The following is a 25,806-nucleotide window of genomic DNA, read 5'->3' as shown; positions in this document are numbered from 1 at the left end:
CTAGCTAACATCCACATAAGTGTAAATAGATGAAAAATGACCCAAAGACTGGCAGAACAAACTCTCCACAGCTAAATGTAGAGAAGAGGCCACATTAAAGAGGATAGGAAGGGTAGAGATGCAGGTGGGAGAGGGGGAGGGAGCTACAGTCAAAGAAGGGAGGGAGAAACAGATTGTCACACCAGGGGAGCACACACAGGGAAGATGAATCCCCATAATATTTGGTTTTGAAAACCAGAGGAGCCAAATTTTGTGAGTTCTTACCATCAGCAGCCTTAAAACCTGGAACTTTAAATAAGCAGGAGAGCCAGGAGGGTGAGAGGAAACCGAGTTCCTGCCCTTAAAGAGATAACTCAACAAACAGCCCCATGGAGATACAGCATAGAAGTAACAGTCAGTCTGAAAATGTCTGGGATACATGGGAGGGAGAAAAATTTGTATACTAATCTCAGAGCTTGTGCTGGAGGGTTAGGGATAACTGGAAGACTTCTCCACGAACAAAGGAGCTGACAGGCTCCATTTCCCTCCCTTGTCCCACCTAAATATACACCCACCTTCAGGAAACAGCTCCAGCATAATACTCATTACCCAACTTGCTGACAGCACACCACAGCCATGCATTCTCCTCCAGCCAGGCCTTCACTCCAGGTCCCCTCCCATAGCAGAACCACACAAACCTCGCTGACACAAGGCATTCTACCTGCACACTTCTGTAGATGCACCCTGTCCAACCCAGCCTGCCTTGGTCCCCAGCAGCTGCAGGTTCCCTCCCACAAGCATGAAACTTCCTGGCACCACATGCCCCGCACCCACATTCTCCTGCAGCTCAGTGCTGCTGCATCTCTGGCAAGTGCCTGGTCTGAATCAACTTAAGCCCAAGGTGGCCCCAGCCTGGCCCACTATCCACACCAGACCAAAGCCTGCCCACAACAGGTAAGAGAACCATTGCAGATGATGGGACTGAGGCAAAAGTGGTTCAGCCACAACAACAGGGTACACACAACACACATAGGAGATACACCTGAAGCTCCAGATTCTAGTAAACGAAAGACACTGCACTGCAGGGCACTATAGGACCTCTTCTACATAAGGCCACTACTTTTAAGAGGAGAAGTAGTTAACTTTCTAAATACACAGAAATAGACACAGAGAGTTAGACAAAATGAGATAGAGGAATATGTCCCCAAAAAAGCAACAGGACAAAATCAAAGCAAGAGACTTAAATGAAATGGAGATAAGTAATATGCTTATAGAGAATTTAAAGTAATGGTCAAAAAGATACTCATGAGACTTGAGAAACGAGTGGCAAATCTTAGTGAGATATGCAACAAAGAAATAGAAAACAGAAAAAAGAACCAATTCGTGATGAAGAACTCAGTAAATGAAATAAAAAGATGGAATAAATAGTAGACTAGAGGAAGCAGAAGAATGGATCAGTGACCTGCAGGATAGAGTAATGGAAAACAATCAGGCTGAAGAGGAAAGAGAAAAAAATTGATAAAAAATGAAAATAGACCTAGGGATTTCAGCAACACCATTAAACATAATAATGTTCACATTATAGGGATTCCAGGAGGAAAAAAGGGAGAGAAAAAGGGAACAGAAAATTTATTTGAAGAAATAATAGCTGAAAACTTCCCATATCTGGGGAAGGAAACAGAAATCTAGGTCCAGGAGGCACAGAGAGCCCCCAACAAAATCAACTTAAGGAAGTCCACACCAAGACACAGTAATTAAAAGGGCAAAAAGTAGTGATCAAGAGAGAATTTTAACAGTAGCAAGAGAAAAGGAAAGTTACATACAAGGGAAACACCATGAGGCTATAAGCTGACTTTTCAGCAGAATGTTTGCTGGCCAGAAGGGAATGGAATGAAATAATCAGTGCTGAAAGAAAAAACAAAACAAATCAAACAAATAAACAAAAAACAGCAGCCAAGAATACACTATTCAGCAAAGCTATGATTCAGAATAGAAGAAGAGATAAAGTCTATTTTGTCTGATATAAGTATTGCTAGTATAGAATACTATTGCTAGTACTCTCAGACAAACAAAAGCTAAAGGAATTCATGACCATGAAAGCGCCCTACAAGTAATGTTAAAGGGGACTCTGAGTGAAAAGGAAAGACCATAAGCAAGAATAAGAAAAGTAGGAAACAGAAAAGTAGTAAAAATAAGTATATCTATAAAAACCAGTCAAGGATTCACAAAATAAAAGGATGTAAAGATGACATCATTTACCTAAAATGTGGAAGGGAGAGAAGTAAAGAATGGTTCACTTAAGTTCACTTAATTTAACTTAACTTCAGTTCACTTAATAGAGGTTGTTATATGCAGAAGATGTTATATACAAACCTTATGGTAACCACAAATTAAAAACCAGTAATAGATATACAAAAAAGAAAGAGAGAAAGGAACCCAAGTATATCACTGAAGAAAGCCACCAAAGTGTAAAAGAAGAGAGCAAGAGAAGAAAGGAACAGAGGAGAACTAAAACAACAACCATATAAAACAAGTAAGAAAAGGGCAGTAAGTACATATCTGTCAATAATCACTTGGAATGCAAATGGACTAAACACTCCAATCAAAAGACACAGGGTGATGGAATGGATAAAAAAGCAAGACCCATCTATATGCTGCTGATAAGAGACTCATTTCAGACCTAAACACACATGCAGATTGAATATGAAGGAATGGAAAAACATTTTTCATGGAAATGGCAGTGAAAAGAAAGCCAGGTAGCAATACTTATATCAGACAAAATAGACTTTAAAACAAAGACTGTAACAAGAGACAAAGAAGAACACTGTATAATTATAAAGGGAACAATCCAACAAGAAGATATAACAAATTGTAAATATTGTGCACTCATCATGGGAGCACCCAAATATATAAAGCAGCTAAAAACACATAAAGGAAGTAATTGATAGTAATATAATAAAAGTAGAGGACTTTAACACCCTCTTACATCAGTGGGCAGATCATCCAAACAGAAAACTAACAAGTAAACAATGGCTTTGAATCACACATTGGTCTGAACTTTCTAACATATACTCAGAAAATTCCATCCTAAAACAGCAGAATATACATTCTTTCCTATTACACATGAAACATTCTCCAAAAGAGATCCCATATTAGGCCACAAAACAAATCTCAACAAATTCAAAAAGATTGAAATTGAAGTCATACCATGTATCACAACACCACGAAACTAGAAACTAGAAATAAACCACAAGAAAAATCTGGAAAGAACACAAATACATGGAGGTTAAATAACATGCTACCCAACAATGAAGGGGTCAACCAAGAAACCAAAGAGGAAATAAAAAATAGATGGAGACAAATGAAAATGAAAACAAAATGGTCCAAAGTCTTTGGGATACAGCAAAAGCTGTTCTAAAAGGGACATTTAGAGCAATACAGGTGTACCTCAAGAAGCAAGAAAAATCTCAAATATACAACCTAATCTTACACCTAAGGGAACTAGAAAAAGAAAAACAAACAGAACCTGATGAGTTCTGAAATAAATGAAATAGAAACTAAAACAACAACAACAACAAACCCAATAGAACAGATCGATGAAACCAGGAGCTGGTTCTTGAAAAGATCAACAAAACTGATAAACTTTTAGCCAGACTCACAAAAAAAGGGCAGGAGGAAAGAGAGGACTCAAATGAACAAAAACAGAAATGAAAGAGGAAAAATAAAAAATGACACTACAGAAGTACAAAGGATTATAAAAGAATATTATAAAAATATATGTCAAAACACAGACAAGCTAGAAGAAATAGATAAATTAATAGAATAATATAAACTCCCCAAACTGAATCAGAAAGAAATAGAAAATTTGAACAGACCAATTATCAGCAATGAAATTGGATTAGGAAAAAAAAACAAAAAACAAAACAAAACAAAACCTCCCAACGAACAAAAGTCCAGAACCAGATGACTTCACAGGTGAATGCTACCAAGCATTTAAGGAAGGGTTAATACCTATTCTTCTCAAACTATTCCAAAAAATGGTAAAGGAAGGAAAACTTCCAAATTCACTCTATGAGGCCAGGATTAATCTGATACCTAAACCAAATAAAGACGCTACAAAAAAAGAGAACTACAGGCCAATATCTCTGATGAACATACGCACAAAAATCCTCAAGAAAACATTAGCTAACCAAATCCAACAATAAACTGAAAAGAATCAAGTGGGATTTATTCTAGAGATGCATGCATGATTCAATATTCACAAATCAATCAACAGGATACATCACATCAAAAGAGAAAGGATAAAAACCACATGATCATTTCAATGGATGCAGAAAAAGCATCTGACAAAGTATAACATTCAGTCATAATAAAAACCCTCAACAACACAGTTGAAGGGAACATACCTCAACATAATAAAGGCCATATTTGAAAACCCACAGCTAACATCATATTCAATAGTGAAAAATTGAGAGATTTCCCTCTAAGGTCAGGAACAAAACAAGGATGTCCACTCTCACTAATTTTATTTAACATAATACTGGAAGTCTTAGCCACAGCAATCAAACAACACAAAAGAAAAAGAAAAGACATCCAAATTGGTAAGAAAGAAGTAAAACTTTCACTATTTGTAGATGACATGACATTGTAAATAGAAGACCCTAAAGACTCCACCAAAAAGCTACTAAAAATGATAAATTAATTCAGTGAGGTCATGGGAAATCCATTGAATTTCTATACACTAATAATGTAGTAGTAGAAAGAGAAATTAAGAAAACAATCCTATTTATAATTGCACCCAAAATAAAAAAAAAATATCTAGAAATAAATTGAACCAAGGAGGTGAAAGACCTGTACTCTGAAAAGCATAAAACACTGATGAAAGAAATTAAAGATGACACAAATGGAAACATATTCCATGCTCATGGATTGGAAGAACAAATATTGTTAAAATATCCATACTATCCAAAGCAGTCTACAGATTTAATGCAACCCCTATCAACATACCAACAGCATTTTTTCAGAGACTAGAATGAATAATCCTAAAATTTATATGGAGGCACATAAGAAAGCCAAAGCAATCTTGAAAAAGAAGAACAAAACCAGAGGTATCACAATTCCAGATTTCAAGATATATTAGAAAGCTATAGCAATCAAAACAGTTTGGTACTGACACAAAAACAGACACATATCAATGGAACTGAACAGAGAGCCCAGAAATAAACCCAGGATTATATGGTCAATTATTCCTCGACAAAGGAGGCAAGAATATGCACTGAGGAAAAGACAGCCTCTTCAACAAATGGTGTTCGGAAAACTGGGCAACTACATGCAAAAGAATGAAACTGGGGTATTTTCTTACTTCAAAGACAAAAATAAAGTCAAAATGGATGAAAGACCTAAATGTGAGACCTGAAACCATAAGATCTTAGAAAAGACAAAGGCAGTAATTTCTCCGACGTCAGATGTTGCAGCTTTTTTCTAGATAAGTCTCTTGAAACAAGGGAGACAAAAGCAAAAATAAATTATTGGGACTATACCAAAATAAAAAGCTTCTACACAGCATAGGAAACAAATCAACAAAACTAAAATACAACCTAGTGAATGGGAGAAGATATCTGCAGGTAACATATCTGATAAAGGATTAGTACCCAAAATATATAAAGAATTTATACAACTCAACAGCAAAAAAACAAATAATCCAATTAAAAATGTGGTGAAGACATGAACAGATATTGAAGACATACAGATGGCCAATAGACAGAAAAGATACCAACATCACTCATCATCAGGGAAATGCAAATCAAAACCACAATGAGGTATCACTTCACATCTGTCAGAATGGCTAAAATAAAAACCACAAGCAACAATAAATGTTGGCGAGGATGTGGAGAAAAGGGGCACAGATGCACTGTTGGTGGCAATGGCAATGCAAACAGGGCAGCCACTATGGAAAACAGTTCGGAGTTTCCTCAAAAATTTTAAAATAGAAATACCCTGGGTGCGTGGCTGGCTGAGTTAGTTAAGCATCCGACTCTTGGTTTCAGCTCAGGTCCTGATCCCAGGGTCCTGAGATTGAGCCCTGTGTTGGGCTCCACACTCAGCATGGAGTCTGCTTGAGATTTTATTTCTCCCTCCCTGTTCCCCTCCCACTTGTTCTCTCTCTCTCTCAAAAATAATAATAATAATAAATCTTAAAAAGTAATAAAGTAGAAATAACCTATGATTCAGTAATTGCACTACTGGGTATTTACCCAAAGAATACAAAAACACTAATTTAAAAGGATATATTCATCTTTATGTTTACTGCAACATTATTTTCAATAGCCAAATTATGGAAGCATCCCAAGTGTCCATTGATAGATGAATGGATAAAGATGTGGTATGTTTATACAATGGAATATTACTTGCCATTAGCAACAACATGGATGGATCTAGAGAGTATGATGCTAAATGAAATAAGGCAGTCAGAAATAGACAAATACTATATGATTTTACTCATACATGGAATTTAAGGAACAAAATAAAAAAAAATCAGAAAAGAGACAAACTGAAAAACAAACCCTTAGCTATAGAGAAAAAATTGATGGTTATCAGATGGGAGGTAGGCAGGGGATGGCTGAAATAGGTGAAGGGTATTGAGAGTACACTCATCATGATGAGCACTCAGCAATGCATAGAATTGTTGAATCACTATATTGTGCACCTGAAACTAACATAAAACTGTACATTAACTATACTGGAATTAAAACAAAAAAAATCCAGTTTTATTTAATAAGCTGAACTTAATAATTTTTGCCTTCCCTCTTAAAACAAACACATCTTTATATAACAGAAAAAGTTTTCATGAAAACATTTTAGCTTAAGAAAATATCTCTAAATTTTAGAGATGTACTATGACATGGCTGGAAGCTAGATTACATTAGCTTTATTTAAAAAATAAACAAACAACAATAAAACAAAACAACCAAAAAAACCTGTCAGCGAAATCTTAAGCAGCACAATGAACAATTAAGATGCAAAGCTTATATTAGTTTGACGGCCAGAGAAATCTGCCACCAATTTTCATATTTCCTTATCTCCCAGTTCAAGAGAAGAACAGTATTTTACAATGTGGTATACCAGCAAGGTAAGAAAAGGTAAAGAGATAGCAATGATCCATTATATTTTTACTTGTTTACTAAAAGGTCAATCTTTATCATCCTACTGCTAAATTTGTGATAAAATTAAATTTTAAAAAAGGGTATGAAATAATGAACAACTAACCCACCAGAAATTATTGAAATAGAAAGGTTAATGTATAATTACTGTAATTATCAATTTCCCATTAAGAAATGTGCCAACAAATCCCTTAAAGTATGCAATCAATCTGTACTAATCCAAAAGTTATGAATTTTTTTGAAAAAAAATGTTACAAATTATCTCGACACTTCAGATGATACTTTTCTTTAGCCTCTAAAACCCTGTCTAAAAATATTTTCATAAAATAAACATCTTCAGAGATGTGCGCCATTTCCATTATGATATGCTAAAAAACATAACACATTTAGACATTTTATTTCTTCCTATTTTCTTCTTTCATGACTCTCCCCGTCTCCCCTCAATGGCAGCCACTGACCATTGACTAAAGCCCCAAGGACTGGATAGCATAATGAGCTAGCCCTTGCATATCTCTAAAATCTCAATGGACCTTGTTGTGGATTGACATTAATATATTTAACCATGATACAGACATAGCACTGGCCAATCAGAAAGGACACTGACCCTCACAGTAAAAGGCAGCTGGTTTGCCAAGAAGATAATGTACTACCAAGTTGAACTCCAGTCGTGCTACTGATAACTATTGCAATTTTCTGTTCAGGTCATGTGTTCCATAACTTGATGTTTTTGCACTGGATATTTCACCCTCCTCCCTTACGTTAGCCCATGTTTATACACCACTCAGATTTATTCCTGGTTTTCCTAAATATCTAAACAGAGTTAATGGGTTCATTCCCTGTGCTCTCTTATACATCACGCTATCACACTGAACTATGTTTGCCTATATGTCTTTCTGAATCTTGAGGGCAGGTTCTGTGCCTTATTCACAGCCTTACAATATAGTAGAGTGAAAGTTTGTTACAGTGTATTCAGTTATGATGTCCTAACTATACGTTTGTGATGTAATACAGTGGAAAGGGCTTTGGAGCCAGACCTGCCTAGATTTTTATTTAAATGTTTCAACTTATTATTTATGTCATTGAACCCATCAGAGACTCAGTTTACCATGTCTCCTGTAAGATTTAAAAAATATGCCTATAGGGTTAAAATTTCTTTTTAATCTTTTTTCTTTTCTTTTCTTTTCTTATTTTTAACTTCAAATGAACCCAGGCAAGCTTAAGAGAGTGAGCACAAGCTACCGCCTACAAGAAAGCTTGCTTCATCACAGGCTGTGTGCCCTACATGATCTATTTCCTGGAGACTTTCAACACTTTTCCCCTCATTCATTATATAACATTAAGTACATGCCCATCTCAGGGCCCTTGAACTTGCTTTTCCTTTGGCCTGGAAGAGTCTTCCCACAGAGATCCACATGTTTTTGTTTGTTCGTTTGTTTTTTGTCATTTCCTCAGAGAGGTCTTACCTGACTCCCGACAAAAAATGGTATCCTTGTCATTCTCAATCAATTTACCCTTCTTCACTGTGCTCAACCTTACCAACCATTGTGTATCTGTCTCTTGGCTTATATGTTTTCCTGCCTCTTTCATTAGAATATAAGCCTTGTGAAGAAAGACGTCTTTTTTTTTTTTCAATGTTCTATTCCCTGCACCTAGTTCTCAGTATATTGAATAAATGAATTAAATGAATGAACGAATATGTCAATGTCCTTCTAGGTTTATGTTAGATCATAGGATTAAGTTAGGCACACTTGGAAGTGGTCCTAGCTTATCAACATACAAAACATTGAAAACATTGGTATTGAACAGAATGAAATAAATAAAGTTTCTGACTTAAAGAGACAGGACAGCTTCTGGCCTGAAAAGTGTCCTGTACGGTAGACACAGTGTGAGGAAAGCTGCAAAGAGAAATGAAATTAATGGGGTCTACCTAAAAAAAAAAAAAGTCATAAAACAGTCTTCAGTTTTGTGCTGGCAGTGCAAACCACAGCTGTGATACTCAGAGCTGCAGAGCATTTGAATGTTCTCCATTAGGAATAGAATGCAAGCAACAGTTGCCAAGGTAAACATCATCCAACTACTTCAGATCAGCTCTATTATTTTGGCAACCCCTACTTCTGTCTGTGAGGGATTTTACTTGCACAGATCTAACGCGTCCTTCCCCTCAAACAAAAAACATGACACTGACTTAAATCTTGAGGAATAAAACATTTAGACATGTATTCTATCTGCAATAAAAATAGTACAGAAGGCAGTGGATGGCTTAACTAATCAGAGCTAGGAAAGGCAGTCTTTCATGCCTGGGTCAGCATCAAATGCGGCCCAAGTTGGTAGTAAATTAACTTCGTTGCCATCTGACAGCTGCTTAGCAGGCTTCTATGAAATGAGTTGTTCTCAGTCCAGCCCTTTGCAGACAGGTGCCCCATCACACTACCAGCTCTCACAATTGGCACTAATTAGTATCCTTCCTGGCACTGTCTGTGGAAAACACCCAGAACAAATACCTTGTAATATTTGCACACATGAGTGTAGACTGTTGGCAGCATTTATAAAGAGTGTTCAGTTGAGACAGATTGCCATCCAGAACATATTTAGTTGAAAAACAATTCCAGGTTCTTGATCTTCCTTCCACAACACAAGTGGACTGTGGAAGTTTCTCTCAGTACCTAAAGCCTACCCTTTTGCTTTCTATTTCAAGAATGACCAATCCATGTTTAACTCCTGGACTATTTTTTCTCTTTTCTGGATGAAGAAGTAGAGTTCAGATTGGGCTTGCTCACCTTACCTGTTCTCTATTTCAAACTGTCCTTTACTTGCACTACACCTCCCTTCTTTTGTTTTTATCTCTACGATTTTATTATTGAATGCTATGGTTATCTCTATGATCTCGAATCCCATCCAATCCTCCTCAATCTTTCCCTCTCACAAAAATACAGCCTGACATAGTATATCTTATTTAAATACTGCTCCTTTCCTTTCAACTATTGTCTTCTTTCTGTTTCTTTTCAAAATCAGAAGTATGAAATCTAATTTGAAACCCACAATTCTCTATGTTGCAAATTAAACTCAACAATTATCTACTAAGCATTGTCCCTGGGAATCTTACTAGTATATTAAGCTTAAAGAACAGCTGGAGTCACAAAACCTGGATTTAAATTGTGGTTCTTCTATTTATTACATAGGTCACGGGACAAATTCTCATTTCCCTAGGATTATCTGATTTGTCTGTGAAAAGAAACAAATGTCATTATATGGTTGTTATGAAGGATTAATACAAAGATGAGAATAAAAGTAGATACTCAGTGACTGTTAGCCCTTCTTATCTTCCCATCTTCAATTTCTAAGTCCTCTGAATACTAGCTATGTACTGTTTCTCACATCTGTGCTTTTTACCTACAGGCAAGAGATGCATGCTGGTCCAGGTTTTCAGTACCTCATCATAGTCATTACAGTAGTCTCCCAACAGGTATCACTGAGTGTCCCATGCTAAACTATCCTACTTTTTCAACTCTGAACATGTCATTTCTCTGCTCAAAAAACAAACAAAAGTAACTGCCCAGAAAAATCCATCCATTTTTATATTAAGTCAGATGTACTCTCCATTGTTTGATTTACAAATCCATCCAAATACAACCCTAACCTACATTTCTAGTATTTCATCTCCCTTTATCTCATTGTATCCACCCCAACCCTATTCGCCCATTATTTCTATTCAGTTAGTGATTATTTCAGTCTTACTCTTCCATCTTTATTGCTACTTAGGAATTTAATCCACTTTGCTTTTGAATTCCTCAAATTAATGTTTACTATTATTATTGTTATTATTGATTTTTTTAAACTAGTAATACTTTTTTCATTTTACATTTTTAAATTTTATTGTTATGTTAATCACCATACATTACATCATTAGTTTTTGATGTAGTGTTCCATGATTCATTGTTTGCGTATAACACCCGGTGCTCCACGCAGAACGTGCCCTCCTTAATACCCATCACCAGGCTAACCCATCCCCCCACCCCCTCCCCTTTAGAACCCTCAGTTTGTTTCTCAGAGTCCATAGTCTCTCATGGTTCGTCTCCCCCTCCGATTCCCACCCCCTTCATTTTTCCCTTCCTGCTATCTTCTTTTTTTTTTTTTAAACATATAATGTATTATTTGTGTCAGAGATACAGGTCTGTGATTCAACAGTCGTACACAATTCACAGCTAAACTAGTAATAATTTTTAACCAGTCTATTCACAATTGCTTCTTAACCATGGCTTCTTAAATTATCTTCTTTGAGAGTGTACTTTCCTTTTTCCTAATCTATAAGTGATTATTTTGGTAGGGTTCTGTGAATGCTAACTTTTTCAATCTTAGTCTTAGTTTTTTTTTTTAGAGTTATACTCACTTTCAATTGATCTTTTAGATAAGCATGCTTTTATCTCCCCCGTAGCATTTTCATAATAGTTTAGTGCCCTATTTGTTGCAAGTGCAAAGGCTGTTATTTAAATAGCTAATCTTTTGTAAATTACCACCCCCCCTTCTTTTCTGTTGTTGTTGCTGTAGCTTCAAATTCTTTTCTTTTTGTCTTTAGTATAATGCAGATTACATTTATTTGGATTTGCTTTTATTCAGTTGGTAATTTTTCAATCATCTCAGTATCTTATCAGTCTTCAACTTTATAAAAAAATTTGGCAGAGAATGCTGCCTCTCCCACAATTCGTTGTAGTCTCTTTTTGGAATATATTTCTATTAGATACACACTAAACTTTCTCATTCTATTCTTCATTTTCTAAGTTCTCTTTCTTATTTTTCATTTCTTGATCTGTTCTGGCTTCTGAGTGATCTTTTTCTAGGCCTAAATTCCAGATTACTAATTTTTTCTTCAATTGTATCTAATTGGCTCTTTGGTCTCTTCATTAATTTTAATGACAACATTTTCCATTTATAGAGGTTCCATTTAATCTTTTTCATATTCTTCCATTTTTAATTGTTCTTTCTGTTCTTTTTTAATCTCTTAAATTACTTTAAACAAATGTTATCATTTCTTTCATATTTTCTATTATTTTTATTTCTTGCATTGCTAATGATCCTGATCTGCTGATTCTCCCTAATGATATTTGTCATTATTGTCAACTCATATTCAGTGAGATGCATTTATTGTTTGGGAGGCCAAGCTGCTGGTTTGTGAAAGAGTTGCGACAAACTAATTTAGAGTGTGTTTCTCTTAGGGTGGGGCCCTGAGGCAAGTCAATGATGCTGGATCATCTCATGCTACTTTTCATATTAATTCCTTCTGTTTATGGCTCAGACTAGGAGTTTCAGTTTTTGAAAAGTTACCTGTTTCCTCTTACTTCCAAAACCTGGTATAAACTACATATTTCTTAGACACATCCTAGACTTACAGTTTTTCTAGTCCATAAGGCCAGAGCAGTCAAAATAGTACCAACTCACTGCTGGGGGCTAGGTATATCATCACTGCTTGTTGGGAGGGGGTCTTGTCAGTATCTCCAAGAGGGCTTTATAATCTTAGCATCCAGCACCTAGGACTCATATATAATCTGAAACTCTCATAGGGCTGAATCATCAACTCTCCCCTACAGCTCGAGTTAGCCTTTTTTTTTCCTCTAAATTTCTGGTATCTAAAGATCTCCCTATCTTTCTTTGGAGCCCAGCTGCAATGCAGTATTTGAAAATATATTCTTGTTGTAGTTTATACAAAAAGTGAGTATGATCTGGGAAGTGTTAGCTTGGTCTGCCCCACTGTTCAACTATTGCTGCAGGTTCCTAACACCAACCAGACTGAACTACTCTCCATTTCCCAAAGAAAGTCCATGGATCCTGCCTTTGCTCCCTGATATAGGCTCTTCTGAAACTTTAAATGTTCCCTCCAAATCCATTTGTTAAATTGTTATCTTTCCTCTTTCCTGAATTCTTTTCACATAACTGCAATCATGACATGATCTCTGCTTTCAAACCTCATAGAAGTAATCTTGCTCTATCTTACATTATTATAGTGTTTGTGCTCTTATCTTATCTATTGTACTAGACCATAAACTCTTAAAGGGCTTGCAGTTTCTTATTCATCTATGTGTCCCCTGTAATTTCTAGCTCATTGTCTGCACACAAAGGTATCTGCTCAAAGGGCTTGCTAAATTAAACTGAAACTACAGAAGGATTTTCCCTTCTGTAACTATCGACCTTGCTAGTTGACAAGGTAAAAACATAGCAGTCCATGATGATTCAAAACAAGGAAATACATAATAATGGGGCATTTTTACATTCCCTGACACAATTGCCTTTTAAAAGATATCCAATTAATATAAATAGGCAAATGATTTCAGAAATTTTAAACATCTACAGTTATATTTATATAACTGCTACTTTTTAAAACAGAATAACGACAATTACAAAAATGATAAAGTACTTACTGAGAGCATATTACATGGCAAGCATGGGACAAAATGTTTTACATGAGTTACCTCATTTGAGTTTTATTTTTTTTAAGATTTTATTTATTTATTTGAGATAGAGAATGAGCTAGAGAGAGAGAGCATGAGAGGGGGGAGGTTCAGAGGGAGAAGCAGACTCCCTGCTGAGCAGGAAGCCCGATGCGGGACCCAATCCCGGAACTCCAGGATCATGACCTGAGCCAAAGGCAGTCACCTAACCAACTGAGCCATCCAGGTGCCCTACCTCATTTGAGTTTTAAAACAACTGTTGGAGGTGCCATAATTATTCACATTTTATAGATAAAGAGTATCGACTTAGCATGGTGTACTGCATTCCCCAGGATTGTTTAACTCTTGAATTGTACCAAGATTTAAACTCAAGTAGTGGATTTCAGAGTTCCTGCTCTTAACCACTACATGCTTAACTTTGCTAGAAACTGTCAAAATGCTTAACTATTTAAAAATCATTCTCAATCATGTTTGTTTCAAGAAGACACTAAATCTTTTTTCATACAAAAAAAGAATATGAGAAGGAAGAGACTCAAAGCAACTTGCTAGGCTGTTGAGGTACTGCCAGTTATTTGAGTAATAGTCATTATTTTGGCATGTAATGTGTAAATGTTCCTAAAGCCATTTACCAATACCTAGAAAAGACTTTTTTAAAAGATTTTATTTATTTGAGGGAGAGAGAGAGCACGAGCAGTGGGGAGAGGGAGAAGCAGGCTTCCCACTGAGCAGGGAGCCCAACTTGGGGCTTGATCCCAGGACCCTGAGATCATGACCTGAGCTGAAGGCAGATGCTTAACTGACTGAGCCACCCAGGTGCCCCTATAAGAGACTTTGTAAGTAGTTTACTCAAGTGGAGGGAAAAATCCCCCATGGCTATAACAAAGATTCTATTTCCCTGGGGCTGTATTTTCTAATTTTTTTAATTTAGTCACTGAAGTACTTCAGGTTTATAATTTTAGTATGTCCTTTAAAAATTATAATTATCAGTAATTCAGTCTGCTCACACTGCAGCACTCTGTGAGCATCTTTGCTCCAAAGGGCAAGTCTTAAAAGTTTCTGTGTCATTCACATTTAATACTGTTGACAATTATTGACAGTGAAAGGAAAAAAAAAATTGAAGTCTAAAAATAGTTGCTTTTTATAGTTCTGGATTAAGCCTCCTTGTTCTTTATATAGACAGATATGGTGGGGGTCATGGTTTAAAGAGTATGTGTGTTTCTGAAATAACCTCATTTTTTTCACTTTATGCCTCCTACTGCCAGCCACAGTTGTCTCTATTGTGTGAATCCTAAAAAAAAGTTTATCGTAGTCATTTAGTGCATATGACACACTTTAAACATCATATATTTATATATTATTTTCAGCATCAACTCCTACAGTCCATCTGTAAGGTAAATTAAAGGTTCTCACAGCTCTAAGTGGCTTCAATTAAAAGATAATTATACAAGAAACTTCATAAAACAATAATCTAAATATACATCTTTGCTTCAGTTCATAACTCGCATTTTTCTAAGAACAAAGTCATTCATTAGATGATGGTATTAAATTATTTACAGATCTATCTGGTATCTCCAGCAAAAAGAGATCATCCTGTATGGAAAAGAAAGCATACCCTTTGTTTTACTATACTAATGGTTCTTAATTTTCCCTACATCTGATACAAAAAGCTTGTGTTCATCTTAGAGTTGTCCTAGGGCTCGGAGTTCAAATTTGAAAGATGATTCTGGAGACAATTTGATGTGGAGAGATTTAGTCCAGAATCCTCCTGGATAAATTATGTATGTGTTGCACAAAACCCAGTATAAATAACCCTTGGCCAAGGGATATTTGGTATCCCAGCTTCTTGCCCCAGGAATTCCTGAAGTGAGAGATAGGATGCCATAAATTTGAGGATTCCAATTTATTGTTACAAGAATAAACTGAGTCATGAAGAAAACTGATGAAGAAAAGTGAGTTAGGTATACACTATGCATATCTTCCTGTAAAACCTGTAAATTTCCAAAGTAAGAATGAGAATATAGTAAATTTACCTAACAGGAAACACACACACACACACACACACACACACACACACACGAATTAGCTTAAATTTCAGAGTGGCTGGCATTAGTCAAAAGTAAAATTCCTGAGCAAGGGACATAGGTAGATTAGATTTCTTAACACCAAATCAGTCTAGAAGCTCTTAATATTCTGACCTAGGAGAATTAGAGCATGTTCTATGAATTCAAAGCAGTATAGCAGTCAAAGAGTGGGACCCAAATTTTCAGGAACCACCTCAGTGGGAGATGGAGCATTAAGTAACCCAATATTTTTCTATGTTTTTTTTCAATTATATTTCCATTACTTAAATTTCCTAGTTCTTGTGATATTTTATCAGTCAGAATGGGATAGGTTATGCTGTGATAATAAACAACTGTAAAATATCAGTGCCTAAAAACAACAAAAATTCATTTCTCATTCATACTACATACGCAACTCAGGTCATCAGGAAGGTTCTGTTCATCATAGTCTTTCAGGGGTTTGGGGTGATGGAGGTTGAAAGATTTTGCATTGGTAACAGTATTCTCAGGCCTGACATGACAAAGACCACTTCCTTACACAACCAGGTGGCCAGTTCTAGAGTCACATGCGTATATCTAACTTCAAGGAGTGAAGTAACACAATCCTCCCATGTTCCCAGAAGAGGAAAACTAGGTATCAGCTAACACAAGTGTGTCTTGTGGTATGGAACTGGCTAGCAATCATTTAATTTCTTCACATTCATCGATCAAAACTTTACCTTCTTTACATTTTACTTTTTTTTACATTGTTTACCACTTTACTTCTTTGCATTCCTCTGCCAAAACTTCAGCCTTAGATCAAATCTACCAATGTGCTTCTTCTTTTTTTTTTTATGGTTTTTTTTTGTTTTATTATTATGTTATGTTAATCACCATACATTATATCATTAACTTTTGATGTAGTGTTCCATGACTCATTGTTTGCATATAGCACCCAGTGCTCCATGCAGTACATGCCCTCTTTAATACCCATCACCAGTACCACTGTGTTTCTTTTTTTTTTTAAAGATTTTATTTATTTATTTGTCAGAGAGAGAGAGACAGAAAGAGCACAAGCAGGGGGAGCGGCAGGCAGAGGGAGAAACGGGCTCCCCGCTGAGCAGGGAGCCCGATGTGGGACTCGATCCCAGGACCCTGGGATCATGACCTGAACCAAAGGCAGACGCTTAACCAGCTGAGCCACCCAGGTGTCCCCCACTGTGATTCTTAAACTTTAATGTACATATGAGTCACAGAGGGAGATTTTCAGGGTTTCAGATTCTACATTTCTAACAAGTTCCCAGGTGCTGCTTGCTGATACTTCTACATTTTAGCCCCACCAAATGCCTTCTCTGCACCTGCATCTAAGCAGCTTAACTGTGCTGGAGAAAAATCACAACTAAACTGACTAGCTGCACTCTAAGTTCTTTATTTCAAACCTCAGTAAAATACAACATTTGGCAACTCCTAAGTACACCTGCCTCAAACTATTCTTTATTGTCCTGCCTTCCTCATTTCAGAAAATGACATTACCATCAGCCAAATGTGCTCACTCAACCTTAATGAAGAATAACATCACCTCTCATCTGGATTACTGCAGCAGGCTTGACACGTTCCAGTCCTGCTACCCTATAGTCTGTTCTCCATAGAACACCATATGACCCTCTTTAATTATAATGAATCACATCACTCTTTACCATTAATGGCTTCCCACTGCATTTAGAATAAAATTCAAACTCTTAGCAAAGGTCTTTAACACATAGAATTTTTTCCCTACCTAGTTCTCCAACTTCATCTCATGACATTCTCCTCTTGCTCACTACCTCTGGCCACTAGATCATCTTTCACTTCCTTAAAGACTTCAAAGTTTTTCCAAATGCTATTCCCTCAAATGGAATCTTTCTTATTCTCTGACATACTCATTCTCTTCACTCTTTGAATGTCTAGATCCATCTCATTTTTCAGGTCACAGCTTTAAATGTCATTTCCTCATAGAGACCTCTCTGACTTTCTTATCTAAAGCAGTCCCTAAACTTTATTTTCTATGTTGGTACTTTGTTAATTTCCTTCAACATAACACAATGTGTAATTATATATCTTTTCTTGTGTACTGTATTTGTATTTGTGTGAGTTAGATTCAAATTCTATCTTTAGGTCCCTGCACTCTATTGGACATAAAGTTCAGTAGATAACTTGCAGAATAAGTTAATGGGTAGTTGAATGGATAGGTGAATGATTGAATAATAGAGTATACTTCCTTTTGTATTTTTTTCCTTTGACATTAGCCTAATTCTCTATTAAGTATATTTTATTAAATCATCCTATGAATAAGTTTCAAGTCAGTGAATTTCAATTGCTAAAACTAACCCTAACATTTTGTCTCCAAGTCACACTAAATCTGTAATCTGGGAGAATCCTAAAATTCTCTTGTGTTTTTATAGATGTAATCAATAATATATTGTCAGTTTAAAATCAGGAAGTAAAGTATAACCTGAAAAGCATTTCATTATATATCCATATAGTGGACTCCCTCAAAATTCTCTAGGAAACACTATTATATGTATTTAAGAGATTTTTCTTTTTTTATAGTACAATTGAAATTTATTGGTTTAATTCCTTTAAGGCTGATGCTTTTGCCACTAAAACTAGAAAAATCCACATAAATTACAAAAACTATACTCCTTAGAGCTTCAGATAGCTATGGATGAGATAAACTAAATTTCCAGAAAAAGGAGATCCTTTCTAAGGTAACCAACAATTTTAGTCATGGTGAGGGAGGTTGCTAAATCTGTGCAAGAAGTAAGGGGCAGGTGTAACCCTAGAAGAGGACCTCTAGTGAAGAAAAAGAAACTAATGTTTTTCAGTTGCCCAGGGCTAGAAAAATGTATTGGAAATTTGAGAGTCCCTAAAAATCTTACTGGATTTTTTCTTCATGAGACATTTGCTAAGTTTTTGAAATGTGTAGGAAGCTGAGAAGTTAAGATGAAAACTTCTGAAATGCAGAGAATAATTTTCTCCATCCTTGTAAGTATGCATTTGGAAACAAATCTGAAGTTGCTTGGAAAGAAAGCTGGAACACTGAGCTGGTACATCTTGAAGGACAGAACTGAATCTTCTACAATTTCTCGGGGCTGATGGGATAGGCAAACATAGGCTCTTCATCCAAAGCTTTTAAGACACACAGTGGAAGAAGGACTAAGCGGAGAGTCTTACTAAACTGCAAATCACCTCAACCCAGGTCAAATCTCAATTGAACTGAAGTATTAGCTCCTCACTGTAACTGAATAACAAAGAAAAGGGGGGATGCTTTTGGTGGACATTGACATTGTCTAAAAACCTTACATGTGTTTTACACAATGTCTGTCATTTAATAAAAATTAGTAGATATGCTAGATGATGTGACTGATAAGCCCATTCACAGATTATCCAGATATTAGACTTCACTTTGGTAAGTAATTTAAAATGACTGTGGTTAGACTATTAAAGATAATAGAGAAGAAAAAAGGACAAAATACTTTGTCCATTCTTTGATGGAGAATTCTAAGAGAGTTGAAATCTTAAAAAATAAGACAAAACAAACAAACAAAAACCATTAAAAATGTATATACTAGAACAGAAATTAGTGACTATAGCCTGTGGGCCAAATCCAGCCCATTGCCTGTTTTTGTATAAAATTTTACTGGAACACCATCATGTTTACTTATTGTTTATGGCTGTTCTTGTTCTACAACAGCAGAGTTGAATAGTTAGAACAGAGACCATATGGGATGTAAAGTCTAAAATATTCACTATCTTCTTGAAATATACTGTGAACTCTGATGTATGAATTGCTTAGAACATCAAGATTTAGTTAACATCTTCCTCCCCCCCACTTTTTTTTCCCATCAGCTCCTTCAAGGTAGATAGCATTCAATAAATGTGAGTTATTGTCATTTGCTGAACACTCAGTGAACTCATAGTTTTATTCAGGACCACATGTTAAATACTTTGGAATTGTGAGGTTGAACTCAGATCCTAAAACTTCAACATGTGATCCTGAATAAAAGTAAGAGGTTTCTGTCCATTTTAAAGGAAATAATGTTCTTCAGCTTTTCTTTGGCATTGTTGAGTTTTGCAATGATTATCTGAGCTCTGGGAGTGAGCGTGCTGACAAACTTGAAATTTGGCAACAAGAAAAAAAGGAAGTCCAGTGCCATGTCATGAGTATTTAAAACAAGGGTGTCTACATTCTTCCATGGAGGACCATGTAATTAGATATACATGCATATGAATGCTCAATTAATGTTGTAATTAGTAATAATAACTCACATTTATTAAATGTGTACTATGGTAACAATTCCATTTAACTGGCCTTGGGTGACCTCACCATTGGTGTTTTTAAGAATTCCCATGCTATTATAATGTTCACCCAGGATTAAAAAACTTCTGATTTAGCTTCTTCTCCCTGCTTTCACCATCACCTGCTGTGTTCCAACCATATTGTATTACTAATAACTGGAAGAACAAGTAATTCCTGTATCTCAGACTCACTTACCTCCATTTAATTAATGAATATTTGAAAACAAAAATCATCTTCTAGTTCTCCTGGCTGGTTGGACCATGTATTGGGTTTTTTGTTTCTTAACTACTCATTAAAAAAACAAGATTTGCATATTTTTTGGCTCAATAAATATCTCTTGTAAGCAAAAACTATGGTGGCTACTGTCTTTCTTTCCTCTAAATAAGCTGCAGTAATAAAATGTATTATCTTCCTGGAATCACTGTATTGTACTTTTAAAACTAATATGACACTGTATGTTAACTATGCTGGATTAAAATAAAATAAAATTAATAAAAAAGAAAAAAAGTATTCTCTCCTCTTTTGGGCAGTGTGCTGAGTATTTATGCAATGAGGTATTGGCCAAAAACTGTAAGATGGGAATAGTTTTGTTGCAATGGAACAAAATTCACCTGGAAGGTAGGGAATATGTAGAAAAAAATAAAGCATATCTATTCTCTGTCTCTCTTTGTCTTTGTCCCTCTGGGTCTCTTTCCTTCTGTGTCTCTCCCTCTTTCCTCAAGCCTCCGCTAAAGGAAGATACCTTTATCTTTATCTTTATCTCTCTATCCTAACAAACCACCCATAGAAGTAGAGGAAAATAGAAATAAAGTCATCAAACTAGGATTCAAGCTCTTTGACATCCCTTCCAACAAAGTCAACCTTTTGATGACCAGATAGACTACTGCTCCTACTTCCATATTTATTTGTTTGTTAAATGAAGGTTTGAAAAACAGAAACAGAGGTTTTAAGGGACAATGACTTCACAGGGAAGGACTTGTACTAGAGCAATATCTTTGACCTTTCTCAATCCCCCATCATTCACTCCTCTCCCGGAAAGGAGGAATGACCTATGCCTTATGAATTTAGGAAAAGGCATTGATACGCTTGTTCAACTTTTGCTTTAGAACCCTCTCCATGCAGAGAGTATATATCCTGCTAGTTCTATGCAATCTGTCATTTCAAGCGTAGGTGTGTGTGTGTGTGTGTGTGTGTGTGTGTGTGTGTGTGTGTGTATAAGCATGTATTTATATATGTGTAAAAGAGTGGGAGGGAGAGAATCAGAGAGAGAGAGAGAGGAGAGATGGAGGTAGGAAGAGGCTGTCTGTGGTGGCCCAGGTATACCAGACACAGGGGGATCTGTTTATTTAATCCAAGGAAAGACTGCCCCACTTTGCCCACAAATTTCATCCTTCTTCTTCAAAGAGCTTTATAAGTAACAAGAAATAGTTTTTTCAATTTGTCTGATTCCTGTGCCTGGTTCTCAATGGGTTCTAAAATTATTTCTACTTTATTTGGTATAAAATTCAGAAAAATATCCCAGAATTTGAAAAGGAATATTAACATATGAGAAAATATGAAATTTTCAAGACTCTTACTACACTTTATTCTTCCACCCTCAATGTTTTAAAATTGTGTGCAGTCATTTGTGACTTATCTTTTTTATGAATAACAGCTGGATCATGTTTAATTTTATATCTTATAAGGTTTCAAACAACTTCATGATTATTATCTTATTGAAATTCCTCTGCAATGGCCAAATAATTTCATAAAATAATGTCATCAATCACTCCCCATTTCTAGATATTTTTGGGCTAGGAAAATTGCACATGAGGGATTATACTTATTAATTTCACATGGTTAAAATTCATGAACACTGTCTGGTGTATCACCTGAGAACCCTCCAGCTGCCAGTATGCTCCTACTGATTAGAAAAGTGGCAGAGTCATTCTTTATAAGCATCTATGGAATATTTAGTATATGCTTAGCAGTGTGTTAGTCACTAGATAAATAAAGATTAAAAAAAAAACTCAACATGGTTTCCGTCCTTAAAGAATTCAAACTAAAGGTGCAGTGTAATGGGTTAGTGATTTTATGTATTAAACCGATTAACCACCCCATTCTGTCTACCTCAATTGGGTTATAATTATGAAAGTTCACAGAACATACTCAACTAATGTTTTAACTGATGATAAATGTCATTTCAAACTTAGTTTATGAGTATAATTTTGTAAAATGGGTTTTTAAAATAGTGTAATCTATGTGTATATGTACATATATTATACATGTGTATATGTACATGTAAAAGAGTTGGAAAACACAGATCTACCTATTTAAAATAATTCTCTGCAGTAGGTAAAAATTAATATTTAATGAGCTTTATGATTATAGAGGGGGCAAAAAATGAAATCCTTCAAAGTAAACAGAACAATTAAATTGTGAAATAGTAAATTTTACTAGAGGAGAAGATGAAGAGTCTGCAAAGTAATTTTAGAATTTGTGGGTATCAGAACTGTTCTTTATCGCAAGCACTATCTAGCTTTGCTATTCAGACAAAGCATGAGAAGCGACAGGAGTAAGAGTATGAAGGGAAGTTGGTTTCACTTCCATCTCCAATGGACTTGTTAGACTACACATGACTAAGTGTAGATGTATTAGGTAAGCATTATTTAAGGCATAGATTGGCCCTATACTTCCCTGAATATGTAAAGGAGGCATGATCCGTAGGCAAGTACTAGATTGTGTGTATGTGTGCATGTGTAAGTGTGTGTATGTTTCTGTATGTGTGTATATAAATAAAATTCACGTGTGAAAATATATATAGTATCAATCTTATATATACATCCATCTATCCACTTATCTATCTACCTATCTACTCCTCCATCTGCATTTATTTATATTTTTCCACATTTACAGTTCATATTAATCATATGTTGAGTTCTAAAATTTTACTTTTTGAGATAATATCTTAACTTGTATTTTCTGTACGTGTAGATATTAATACTTTATGGTTACAAAGTTCTTTTATAATTTGTAAGCATTTCACATATATAGTATGTCATCTGCTGTTCCCTAGAATCTCCAGAGACGTTAAGATGATGCTACCCACTTCAAATAAACCAAGACTTGAGATCAATGACTTTTCTGAAAAACACACCACCTGAATATGCCCTCATTACCAGGATCTAGGGCAGATGATTTCAAATCAAAAGTTCAGGAGGTTGCATGGCCTCGAGAAAAGACGTTAAGCTTTGGAGCAATTGTACCTGGACACAACTTCCATTCTTTGCCTCACAAAACTGGATTGCTCCTCTGTAGATTTTCAGATTCTTTGTATGCAAACCAATGCAGGGATATCCACCTTGCTTCTTGTAAGCATTGGAGTTGGTTTGTCAAAGAGCCCAGGTGAGTGTCTAGTACTTTGTAGGAGCTGAATACACCGAGACTGCTTTTTTTTCTACAATATCATGCATCTGATTTATGTATGCCAGTCAACAAAGGCATATACACATTGGCTGTCAAATTATTGATTGAATGATTTCTATGGAATTCACAATTTGAGATCAATTCTTCTATTTCACAGAGTGTTTCTGTTTCTGTCCATTATCAGATGACCTGCACTCACAGAATGCAAACTCATTTAAGTATTACTATATAAAACACTGAATTTAGATAGTAAAAAATTTCTGCAAAGAAGTGATATTATGTATTAATAAATTCATAAAGATTGACTTATGATTTACTTAATAGATGCAATTATTCCCATTCATTACTGTGGATTAACAAGAATCGAATATGGATACTATTAAAATTAAGTAAACAAAGTCGAAGGTCTACAATCAGGGAAAAACAAAATTCATTAAAATTAAATTCATTATGAAATTTTTGGTTAATCTTAATTCTGAAATATACTGGTCTGAATATTGACAGTTATTAATAAAAGAAATTTGCATTTCATAGTCTTATATTTTATATTATGAAACAAAGCTATATATTATATTCTGTGTACATATATAAATGTATTTTAATTTTGACAGAAATAAGGCTCAATGAAGCCAAATATCATCAATTGCCAATATACACATAAATACATGTTATTAAATGTAGTATTTGTGGGTAACCAGCATATATTGACGTGTGTGAGTATTTCTGTGTGACACACATTATATCTATGTATCTGGGCATATATATATATATTAATAACAGGAATAAGGTTCTAAGTAGTCAAATAATCATCTGGTCAATTACTATTACTGATTTGGTAAGTAAACGTATTAGCATTTGGTTTTCAGATTTTCTTAATATGATTTTTTTTGTTTTTTTGATAATCAAATATACTTCATCAATATGGGTTATTATTATATGAGCTAAATCTCCATCCACAAGCAAGAATCTTTAGGTTTTTTCTTTTTTCTTTTTTTTTTAAGAATTATACGTATTTGTGAGTGACAGTAAAAAATGAAAAGAAAACATAAACACAACAAAAGTTAAAGTTTTTTAACTAAACATCATCCCTGTCAATGTTCAACTTTCTAGCTGGCTCATGAATATATTTGTTATAAACCCCACAATGTTTACTCAATGTTTATTCATTGATGGAGTTCCTCCAGACTGTCAGGATGAAATGACAAGTCTCCAATAATGACAATGGCTTGCACTTGTAAAATACCAAGCAAAATTTATCTGTGCTCAAAATATTCATACATCATATTTTGTGAATAATTCAATGACGTGTGGGAACAGAGGGGTTATTTTTGAAAAATTTGGCCCACTTAATCTTTTGCAAGTAATTAATTTTCTCTGGTGCAATAACACTATCATTTTTTCAATGTCTTAATGTCAAAATGCACTGAGAAATTTGATACCTATGTGACATAGCTTATCATTTCTGAAGTACTAAAATGTTAAAGAATATAATTTAAAAATGTACAGTATTTTGAAGTAAGTCTTATATATATTTAATGCAGATTTGTGCTAGTCATGATATATAGTGTAACGCCTATACATAAAACTGAGTAACAAATTTTGCTCAGGCCTTGTCCCCATTAGACAAGGAATTCTTTCATTTTAATAGCAGAAACCATAAAAACCCAAACCCTAGGAATGGAGCAGTTTAGCACCGACTTATAAAAATTAGCTTTCTGTCACATCACTTTTTCCTTCAGGCATTTTCTCAAAGATTTTGGCTGATTTGGTTATAAAGCAGAAGGTTAAATTCTCACACAGTGATCATTAGGAAAAAATAAACAGGGCAAGTACTAAAGCTGGCTTTGCACCTACTGAATGCTGCAAGTGTCTGTACTCATTTGATATGCATCTTGCAAAGCTCGGCTGTTCCCAGAAGGCCACTCCATGAAGACCGAGAGAGCAGCGTCTGCTCGTGGTGCCTGTGCGTCACAAAGAACAGAGAGAAGCTTTATAACAGAGATGCTAGAAGGCATCACATAACTGGGAGGCAGTCTCAAGAATTGGGTTTGTACATTTTCCTGCCTTAAAAAACATGCATATGAAAATATTACGTTGATAATTTTTATAGTGCATGTGAATCACACTGAGAAACCATTGCATTAGCAGGAATTTCTAGGTCTCTTCATTGGCTCCATCTATGAAGCACTTCACTAAAATTGCTTTATTAATTGCTTATGGGAGAGATTTATTTATGGATATAGGATAAAAGCATGACTTCAGAAGCAAACATAGCATGCCGTTCGTGGATGGCCATCATAATTTCGTTGGGTGGGTCATCATACTTTACCTGTGGCATTCAGCGGGCACTGATTGAATGCCAAGTCGCCTGCCGGGGTCCTTTTCCACACCATCGACATCAGATAATCCTCTGGGCATATTTCATAAGGTGCTGCAATTTAAAA

At 35.4% G+C, this 25,806-nt stretch overlaps 1 protein-coding gene across 4 annotated transcripts in view; it reads right to left on the bottom strand.

Annotated features, from left to right (window-relative positions):
• Positions 1–25,806, bottom strand: part of ADGRB3 (adhesion G protein-coupled receptor B3) — a 722,049-nt gene that overhangs the window by 371,355 nt on the left and 324,888 nt on the right. For all 4 annotated transcript variants that reach the window (XM_073905165.1, XM_073905166.1, XM_073905164.1 and 1 more), the window contains 2 exons: positions 25,692–25,793; positions 25,217–25,323 (listed from right to left, as the gene is read on the bottom strand). In XM_073905165.1, coding sequence (XP_073761266.1) covers positions 25,217–25,323; positions 25,692–25,793 — 209 coding nt within the window. The remainder of the gene's footprint in view (positions 1–25,216; positions 25,324–25,691; positions 25,794–25,806) is intronic.

The sequence above is a fragment of the Callorhinus ursinus genome, unplaced genomic scaffold (genome assembly GCF_003265705.2).
Source record: "Callorhinus ursinus isolate GAN/ISIS: 27379988/994484 unplaced genomic scaffold, GSC_fseal_2.0 scaffold22, whole genome shotgun sequence".
Taxonomy (NCBI): Eukaryota; Metazoa; Chordata; class Mammalia; order Carnivora; family Otariidae; genus Callorhinus; species Callorhinus ursinus.
The sequence above is the reverse complement of the archived record's forward strand: the minus strand, read 5'-3'. Positions and strand labels throughout refer to the sequence as shown.